At 59.3% G+C, this 10,056-nt stretch overlaps 1 protein-coding gene across 1 annotated transcript; it reads right to left on the reverse strand.

Moving 5' to 3' along the window:
- Positions 1-1,596: 1,596 nt before the first annotated feature.
- On the reverse strand, positions 1,597-5,636 carry CUNH1orf216 (chromosome unknown C1orf216 homolog). Its single transcript, XM_042015552.1, has 2 exons — positions 5,196-5,636; positions 1,597-3,950 (listed from the first exon to the last, which is right to left on the reverse strand). The coding sequence occupies exons 1-2, from the start codon at positions 5,560-5,562 to the stop codon at positions 3,127-3,129; spliced, it is 1,191 nt and encodes a 396-aa protein (XP_041871486.1). The 5' UTR covers positions 5,563-5,636; the 3' UTR covers positions 1,597-3,126.
- Between the last annotated feature and the right edge of the window lie 4,420 nt (positions 5,637-10,056).

The following is a 10,056-nucleotide window of genomic DNA, read 5'->3' on the forward strand; positions in this document are numbered from 1 at the left end:
CAGGCTTCTGCCTGGAACAACGGCTGCATCCAGATCCTGCTGGGGGCATTCCCACCGACCTGGGGGGGTTTGGGGCTGGAGCATCTCCCCTGAGATCCAAGTTAATCCCTCTGGGAGGTGAGAATGCAGCCCCTTTAGGGAGGCTTGGCAATCCCTGAGGATGGGGAAATCCCTGGCATGGAGTCCTGGGGCAGATCCCCATCCCAGCCCCATGCCAGTGCCTGCCTGTGGCACCCATCCCATCTGGATTGCACCCAGAGGGAGCTGAGCATGGGATGCAGGGTCAGAGTGTCCTGGGGGGTGTGTCCCAGGGGGAGAGTGGGACCCTGCCCCCCTCAAGACGGCCTGGGCTCAACCCTGCAGTGTTTTGTGTCTTTATTGTTTTTCCCCCCACAATTGGTCAGGTTTTTAATTAATTCCCAAATCTCATTTGGGCACGGGAGCTGGGGGTGGAAAAGCTCTGTCTGTAGTTGATTTTGCAAATCAGTTCTGGCCATCTCCAGCCAGGTCCTGGGGCAGGAGCATTGGGGTCCCAATAACCAGGGAGGAAGCCTCTAGCTGCCAGAGCAGATCCACCTCTTTGATGTGCTCCCACAGTTATTCTTTCATTTCTTGAGCAAATAATCTGGATTTTCACAATATTTACCTTGGAAATAATTATTTGTGTAAAGCATTTGACCAAGATAAACAGAGAATCTCTTGGTCTCGCTGCGGGGCTGGGAGGGCTCATGTTCCCCCAAACCTGATGGAGCATGGACTCCGTGGAAAGTGGACGAGGTGAGAAACAGGCTGAGAGCAGCACCCCACATCCTAGGGAACCCCCGAGGGCTTGGACAAACCTCCCAGCAGCCCTGGCTGCAGGGCACGGATGAGGGTGGAAAAATGTGGTCGCTCTGCCCTTCATGCCTTGCTGTGTCTGTACATGGATCCCTGAATTGCATCCCTGGATTCCCACAGACTCAGAGGCTGGAAAGGAGAAGCAGGAAGGGGCGGGGGGGAAAGGTGAGGGAGGGTTCAAAGGGCTGCTACAGCCTCGGTTTTTCATCTCTAGTTAATCTCTGTGAAGCCTGAGGCAAAGTCACCTTTGGGTCAACACTCAGGTGTTGTTATCTGCCACCCCCATCACCCGGAGCTGCCCCCAGCCCTCCCCACGAGCAGGGCCGCAGGGCAGGGTGCCAGGAATCCGGGAATCCGGTCCCCCCGGTTCCAGCCACGTTCTCCTGGGGCAGAAGGTAAATCCTGCACTCAGACTGTACCACAGCGCCGGCTGCCTGCTGCCCCACGGCCACGGGATAGACAGGAGGAGCGACATACGCCGGTGTTTAAAAAATCTTTAGAACTTAAGCCTGGATGAACTGCTGGTGCTGGCACAGCGTGGCTGACCCAGCAGGCCAGCATGCCCAGGGATGCAGGGATGGGAGGAAGGTGCCAAGACCTGTGCCCTCGAGCTGCCATTCACCCACGGTCCCACCTGCGCAAGCTCCAGCCCCTGCGGTGAGCACGGGGCGGCTGCTCCCAGCTCGGCAGCTGGGAAGCTTCCCTTGCTTCCCAAGCTTCCCTTGGGAAGGGAAATAAAGGAACAAATCCAGCTGGGGCTCGGCTCCTTCAGCTCCAAGGCTTTTATTAAGGTGCGCAACATGCCCACGATCACAGGTCTGGGATGTGACACAGGCAGCAGGCGCTGGACGAGAGCGAGCAGGAGGGAGGTGAGGGCAGCATGAGCCTTGCAGGAAGCTGCCAGAATCCTCCAGTGCTGGCACAGGTTGCTTTGAGCTGAGTGCACCCTTTGCAACCAAAATGTCCTTTTTGGAAGAGGATTTTTGTGGATCTCCTCACTTCACCCACTGGCAGCAGCCTCAGGGGGAGCAGAGCCTGGCTGTGCCCCATGTGGGGCAGGAGGAGGCTGGTGCTGCCCCCGGCCTGTGGGTCGCTGGTGGGCTTGGCCATGGTTGTTCATCCATAGTCCAGGAGCATCTGGTGGGTGGTGAGTGCCAGGATGTGACCAGATGGTGCTGGTCACTGGGGCCCTGGTGAAGTGGCTCCTCTGATGGCAGGAAGCAGTTTGGCTGGGGGGACACGGCAGCTCTGGAATCCCGCATCACCCTCCTTTTGTAGATGCCAAATGGAATCAGTGCCTGGCTTTGCTGGGCAACCGGGGCAGGATGGGGAGTGCAGAGCCCTCCAGCTGAGCCCTCACTGTCCACTGCTGCTCCTCCACATCAGCACTTAAATGGAATATGTGTCCTATGGATACACAGCAAAGCACAGCAAACATACACAGCAGCTCCTTTTCCATCTCTAGTTAAGACAACTGTTCTTTGGGTTCTGTGTACAGCTCCCACTGGATAAAATGAAGATTAGAAAAAAATATTTCTTTGCTCTCAAATGATAAATTAATATAAACACCAACACCACAAGTTCATGAGCAGCTTTGGGATCATGCACTGAGTGAGAGCATTGCCCACAGCAGACAGACGTGCACACACACATAGACCTAAATTAACTTTTCTCTAATACTGACATTAAAAACATATACTGGTGTTGGATCATTTGACTTAAATTTTCAGTATTCTGAGGTCACTTTTCAGAATGACTTTTTTTCTCTCTCTCACAGCCCAGGACACCTCATTCTCACCAGCAAGCAACGTTTACCAGGGGCTGGGCTGTGGCTGCAGGGACGCACCGGTGCAGGTGTGATGTGATGGAGATGAAGCACATGCTGGAAGTGCTTTGCCCAGGGAGGTTTAGAAGCTTCACTGCCCTGGGGCCCTCACTGCCCTGCAGCTCCAGCATGGCCATCCCAGCACTGGTGTGGCTCAGCCAGGCTCAACAATGGACTTAGATTAGGCTTAAAGATGAGCCTGGTCACCTCGGGCTCAGCACACTCCAAGGTCCTGAGGTCAACCCAGCCCAGTGCGACCCCGGACTGGGGTGCAGGACAAAACAAATTCCAATGCAGAGGGTAATGGAGATGAATGGGGACTCTTGGCTGCATTGGAGAGACATGGGAAGGGCAGGGTGGGCACCCAGGGGCCCGGTGAGCGCTTGGCACAGGATGGAGATGCCACCAGCCAATGCCACACCATCCAGAGGGTGAGGGCTGGGCTGGGCAGCGCTGGTGGCACCTCAGGGGCCAGGAGCGGCCGCAGCAGCAAGGCAGGGTGGGCCCTGCTGCATGCAGCGGATGAGCTCCTTGCGGTTATCCAGGATGGTGTCGAAACTCTCCTGCAACCGGTTCTGCTGGTCCACAACTTTCTGCTGGAGGCCGTGGATCCAGCGCAGCAGGGCCAGGCGCCGGTACATCACCAGCTGGATGTGGTGCTTCTCCTTCTCCTGCTCCTTGAAGCGCTCCTTGTCCTGGAGGTGCTGCACGGCCTCTGCCAGCGCCGGGAAGAAGGTCCCCGGCTCGGGCTCGGCCACCCCTGCCTCAGGGGGGCTGCTGGCTCGGGGGGCAGAGGCAGGAGGGTCCCAGGTGGTGCTGCAGGTGCTGTCGGGGCTGTCGATGCTGAGGGAGCTGCTGGCGTAGCCGTTGTCCTCTGCAGGGGAGCTCGGGGGCTTGACACATCCCCTGGCCCCCTCCTCGGCAGTGTCTTGTCCCCCCACCCCGCCGACCTCCGCTCCCTCGGGGGGGCTGCGCACCCCCTGCTCGGGGGGCACGTCGCCCAGGCCCGGGGCGGCGTCCCTAAGCTGGCCCTGGACCATCTGTCTCTGCATTAATAACAGCAGATTATCAGACGGATTTGTGGTGTTTTCGCTCTGGCTGGAGCCCTCCTCCGGCGGGGACCCGGGCGCTGGCTGGCTCCAGTTCTCGTTGCTGTCACACACCTCTCCCACGAAGTTGGAGTTGGAGTCTGGCCCATGTCCTGCCCCTGGGATGGCCGTGCCCGGCGCTGGGGCCCCCTGGCCCTGCTGGAATGGGGCATTTGCCGGGCAGACAGCAAACATCTTGCCTGCAAGAGAGACATGGAGCCGTGACACGCCTGTGGGCACCTGGGCCGGCACAACCAGAGTTTGGTTTCCCTGCAGCTACAGTGGGGAAAAACACTCTCTTAACTTTATTTACCTCTTTAAAGGTACTGGATCCATCATAGGCTCAGGGTTCCTGGGTGTTTGACTGCTGCTCTCAGCAGGTCCCCATGCAACATCATGGAATCATGGAATGGATTTGGTTGGAAGAGACCTTAAAGCTCATTTCATTCCAACCACTTGTCACAGGCAGGGGTGCCAGTCATCCAAGGGCATCTTCCCACCTGATGCAGAAGCTCAAGGAGGCACCTCCCATCCCATCTGTCTTCCCTGACAGCTCCAGTCCAACCCCATGTTCCTGCAGCATCCCCTGGGTGATGCCAAAGGGCATCACGGGGCGCAGGCACGCAGCTGCAAGTGCTGCTGGCAGCATTTGGACCGTGGCTGATGCAATTAATTCCATGCTGGTACAGGTGCACTTGGAACACAGCTTTCCCAACAGCAATAAATGACTTTCAGCAGGTGAGACTGCCTGGGCTTCTCTGCACAAGCCTTGCCATCAACCCTGCATCAGGACAGGGGGCTGGCCTCTGCCTGCGCCCAAACCGGTGACCCCACTGGCCTTCTTTCTCTGCAGGGCTGGGAACAGACTGGGCCAGAAAAGGAAAGGTTATCCCAGTGTTCCTTGCCGGGTCCCTGGCAGCGAGAGGCGCTCTCCAAGCTCTCTCCTACAAAGACACGCTCACAGGAATCCCAGGAAGGAACCCATCGGGTGTCCCGGTCTGACCCCGGACAGCAGCGCGGCAGCAGGAGGGGTGCAGGAGCCCGTGCCCAGCTCAGGGTGCTGCCAGAGGCCTGGGACCCCGGAACCCCCGCCCCGCAGCCCCCCGCACTGACATCCGCTCTGTCCAGGGCTGGGTGACACCCCCGTAAAACCGCTGCACCCCACAAAAGAGCTGCACCCCATCCGAGCGCTTCCCCCCGCAGGCGCGGGGCCGAGCTGCTCTGCCGGGGGAATACGCGGGCGGAGGGGCCGAGTCGAGGAGCATCCCTGCCCCGCAGAGCCCCGCAGAGCCTCCTGAGCCCCACCCCCCCGCTGCCCCCGCAGAGCCTCCGCAGAGCCCCCCTGAACCCGCAGCCCGGCCGGGGGCGGCCCGCGACCCCCGGGCCCCGCGACCCCCGGGCCCCGCCGCTCCGCTCCCACCGCCCGCTCGGCCCCGCGCACTCACCGCCCCGGTCCAGCCCTGCTCCGGCCCCGGTCCCGATCCCGGCTCCGGTCCCGGCCCGGGCTCCGTGCGCTGCCGCCGCCGCCGCGGGTGGGAGCGGGAGCGGAAGCGGCCCCGCGTGGGGAAGCGTCACGGCCGCACTTCCGGGGGGGGGGGCGGGGATGCTCGGAGAGGACCGGGATGCTCGGGGAAGGCGGGGATGCTCGGGGGAGGCGGGGATGCTCGGGGTAGAACGAGGATGCTCAGGGAGGTGATGGGGCTGCACGGCCGCTCCCGGAACCGCCCGGTCCTGCCCGGTGCCCTCCGGTGCCACCCGCCCCCGGTTCTCGTGACTGTGTATCGCTATGGGTCCATTATTCACCCACAGCATCCCTCGGGAAACTCCAACCGTTGTCCTCCAGCGGAAAAGGGAAAACTCCCACCCGTGTCAGGGAGAAGGAGCTGGAGCCCCCCGGCACGCACAGCCCGGCGCTGCGTGGGTGCTGCTGGGCGCTCCCCGACACGGGCGGGGTGGCTGGATTGGGACACTCTGGCTCCTTCCCACCGGCCCGTGGGTCCCGTGAGCCTCAGCAGGTCCCCGTGGGGATGGGGACGGAGCTGAGTGCTCAGTGGGTTCTTTATTCCCCTCGCCCGGAGCCGGGGTGTCCGCGCTGGGAAAGGAGAAGGCTCAGGAACATCAAACGGTTCCCACGAGCCCCCGCCCGGCGCGGGGGTCACATGAAGCACCAGGAGCGTCTCGGGAGATAAAGAGGCTTTGTGGGGCTGGGAGCCGCGGTGGGGGCAGCCCCATCACCCACAGAGCTGCACCGGGCGGGGATGGTCCCATCTCCTGCCGGGTCACCCGATGGGGCCTTCCCTGACATCCTATGCGAGCTCTGGGATAGACATGGCACGAGCAGAGCACCGACATCCCAAGCGCTCCGCAGCCCAAGACCAGGCTGGGATCGGCGCCTCCCACCTACCCCGAGGGGGAGGAAGGAGGGATGAAGGTGCTTTCAGGGTGGACAAAGATCCTTTTAAAAGCTCTGGATTGCTGGAGGTGGGATGTAGGTGAGAAACACCCAGAGCAGATGTTCCCTCATGACATTTTGAGGGTTTGGAGCAGTGGAATATGTGGCCGATAAATAAGTTGTTTTAATTTCTTATCTGCCTGACAGGCCCCTTGACAACCTCTCCTGCTCCTGGCTGCTCCAAAGGCTTTGACAACTCCATGGAGGAGCAGTCGGAGGAGCAGGACCAAGCGCTGTAACTGGGACACTTGGGCTGCAGCTCCAGGGGAAGCCTGGGATTAAAGAAACAAACCCTTCCCGTCGCACAGGAAAGGCAGGAGCTGACTCAGGCGTCTGGGAATGGGCAGGACAGAAACAGGAGTTTGGGCTCACAATGGGTTCAGCTCAGCCTTTGCCATCAGCCGAGCATTTGCTTTGTGCTGCTCTGGGCTTCACTCCCATCATGGCCTGAACTCAAACAGAGTGAAATTTTCATCACTGAGAGCACAGAGGGAATTTTGATCCATTTGGGGACCTTCTCCCCCAGTTTACCAAAAGGCACATCCCAAACAGGCCTTTTCCATCTCCTGTTTAGATTTCAACAGCACAGAAAACCATGAGCGCCACTGGAGTTTGGCTCCAGGGCAGAACAGGGTTTGCTCCTCTCTCAGCTTTGCTTGTCCCCAGCCCAGGAATCCCCACAGGCCAGCGGGTGTGGATGTGCTGGAGCCTGCTGCAAACCTGCTGCCCTGGCTCTGGCTCCACTGGTCTGGGGGTTTTGGGGTTCCCCCCCAAAGTGCCAGCCATGGTGGGAGCCAGGGACGTTCTGGGCTCACAGAGGGATCCAGAAACAGTGTTTTTAGGGGTCTGTCTCACTGGGATTTTGCGCTGGTGCAGCTCAGCTCCTGGGATTGTCTGTGTCTGATGGAGACCAGCAGGATTTGCTGCTTCCTGTGAAAACAGTTCCATTCCCCTGGGACCTGCCTGCGTGGACGCTGTGGGAATCCCAGAGCAGGGAACCCCAGCTTGGGGCACAGGACAGAGGGGACGTGGGGACTCAGGGAGGGCTGGGCTGGTCCTTTCAGGGACAGTGGGAAAGGGAAAGTTTGGAAATGGAGGGGGCTTAGTGATGGATTTCAAAGTCATCTTCCCCTCCCCTTCCCCCACTTTGTTCCAGAAATAAATTAAAAGCTCTCCCTCCAGGAAATTAAAAATAATTTAAGAAGGCTGAGCACAGGACTTGATGCACTGGGGTTTTGGAGCTGGGGATCCTGTGCATGGAAGGGAGAAGGGTGGTGGAGGTGACTCTCTGGAGCTTCTCCAGGAGGCACTGGCACCAGATTACTCCACCAGGGCCATTCCCTGGGGCACGGATGCCCTGCCCTTCCCTGGCCTCAGGGCCTGTCCTGGCTGAGGGAGCCCCCTTGCACCCAGGAGACTTCCATGGCATCTGTGACCTTGCTCCAGCAGAGTGCAGGGAGGGACACACCAGAGCTGGGAGCCTGGCACTGGCCATGGTGGAAATCATCCTTCAATCCCAGGGCCCAGCTCCCCTCTCCCTGCGCTCATCCCGCTCAGGGGAGCCGCCGTCTGCTTCTCATCTGCCGCGCGTCCCGCTAACCGCTGCAACGTGCCATGGGCTTTGAACCAAATTGGTCCCAGAAGGAGCCCTGGCACTTGGCCCTGTGCCCGCATGACATCAGCCCCGTGTCGTGGCCACAGCCAGTCCCGACCCCTCTGCTGGGAAGGAGGCACCGGAGTTCAAAACTGCCCGGCGCAAGATGGGCTGGGGATCTGCGGCCTTGCCAGGAGCTGGGGGTGCAGGAGCAGGTGAGTGTTGGTGCTGCTGGTCCTCAGGTTCTGCCTGCAGCCCCCGTGCCCTCTGCACAGGACCATCCTGAGAATCCTGCCATGTCCCTGAGAGCCTTTTCCAAACACTCCTGGAGTTCTGGCAGCCTTGGGACCATGACCATTCCCTGGGAAGCCTGTTCAGTGCCTGAGCACCCTCTGGGGATAGAACCTTTTCCTGATATCCAACCTAAACCTCCCAGTGATGCTTGGATGGGCTCATGCTGGTGTCTTCAAGCCTTGAGCACTCCAGCACCAGCCCATCCAGGACACAGGTCATCCAGGAGCTACCATCCCACTCGTGGGCTCATCCTGCTATCCCAGTGCTGAGACGGGCAGTTTGTCCCGAAAGAGTTAAGGGTGAAACATTGCAAATACAAAAAAAAATTACAAAAGAAAAAAGTGCCCTGAACCACATGCGACCTAACCTCCCCAGCGGCTCATCTGAGTTTAATAATGGAGGAGGGAAATCTCCCAAAAAGCTCTCAGAGAAATTAAAGTAAACAGTGTGCTGACCTCCAGCCCACACTGCCCCGCCGCTGACTCGCTGGCCACGGAGCTCTGCATTCCCTGGCATTCCCCGTAATTGTAAACACATTCGGGTAAATACAAGGGGAGGGGAGTGAGGGGGTCCTGGGGAAGCAGCTCTCCCCACAACCAGCTGAAACTGGGACTGAGCATCCGGTCAAAGCCATGGGTGACATCTCTGGGCAATGTGGCCATGGATGTCCCTGGCTGTGAGAGCCTTCACAAGGATTGAGGGCTGTGAGGATTGAGGTCCAATGTTGCCAGTGGGAACAGGAGCCACTGGGACCACCACGCTGCCAGGTTACTGCAGAGCTGGGGCTGGAAAACCTCACGTTGGGAACGGTGGCAGGTCCTGCAGATGGAGAGAGGAAGAAGAGAAGGGGGATGCTATTAACAGGTTTGTCCTCTTGGCCTCACAAAATTTAAAAACAACGCTCTTATTTTCATAGATCCTGGTCATTTTTTTGGGCTGAGGAAAAGAAAAGCAACCCCAGGCTGTACAAGTGCTGGCGTTCCTCTCTGGAGAGGGGCCGGAAAAGCTGCCGGTCAGGAGGGAGGAAGCACCACTGCCAGCCCAGCCCCATCCCTGGCCTTGCTCCATCCTCATCCCCATCCCCAGCCCCAGCCCTCTCTTGCTCTCATGCGCAGCATCCCATGGTCTGCATTTCCCACAGGATTTTCTGGGGAAAACACCACTCGAAGGCTGGGGAAGGGGCAGAGAGGGCTGGATCCAAGTGACCCCATTCCCCTGCCCACAGCCCCAGCTCCTGGCTGGTCCCGCTGCCTGATGTCTACTTGGAACTCGAATTCATTTTCAATCAGAATCAAAAGCAGTGGCAGATGCACTGCATTTGGTGAAAAATGCCAGGAATCTGCAGCCAGATTGGATTTCAGAGGAGCTGGGAATCCCACGGAGGCCAGACCGTTTGCACCAGACCGGAGGTCAGAGCCTGCTCACTGCAACAGCTCCCAGCCCCAACAATCAACCTTTGGGCAGCACCGGGAGGAGGAGGAGGAGGAGGAGGAGGAGGAAGGGGCTGCGGGGCCAGGGAGCCCAGCGGAGGTGCGACCCTCCTGCCGGAGGGATGAGCCACCGGTGATGGGGACCTTGGGACACGCAGCCCTGTCACCCAGCGGGGGCAGAGACCCCCTTGCCAAACCACCCATGCTGGGGAGGAAGCCTCCTTACTCTTTGCTTTCCTAAAACCCCCCCAAAAATGGATTTCTCTCGGCCAGGGGAGCAGGGCTCTGCCAAGGGAGGAGGGCTGGCTCCCGTTGACGTTTCCTCTGCGGTTTATCCGCTGCTGAGCCACAAAAGGGGAATATTGCTGCCGACTCCACCCCTTCCATCAGACTAGGACCCAAAAATCATCATTTCCTCTTGGCCTGTGAATCACTAATAAACTCCAGACAGAAAGGTCTGATTAGGAAATTGTTTGGGAAATGGAAAGGAAGGGGGAGGGACAGGTCCTCGCCACAGCCGGTGCCTCTGGGTGGCT

Source organism: Corvus kubaryi, unplaced genomic scaffold, assembly GCF_017639235.1.
Source record: "Corvus kubaryi isolate FWS band 111438036 unplaced genomic scaffold, C.kubaryi_AGA036_p1.0 split3-37304, whole genome shotgun sequence".
Taxonomy (NCBI): Eukaryota; Metazoa; Chordata; class Aves; order Passeriformes; family Corvidae; genus Corvus; species Corvus kubaryi.

Excerpts from the sequence above, each read along its gene's own strand:
- CUNH1orf216 (XM_042015552.1), bottom strand. The coding sequence starts at position 5,562 with ATGCTGTGGGTGAATAATGGACCCATAGCGATACACAGTCACGAGAAC. Across the intron at positions 3,951-5,195 it reads AGCAGGGCTGGACCGGGGCG|GCAAGATGTTTGCTGTCTGC; the intron begins GTGAGTGCGCGG and ends TCTCTCTTGCAG.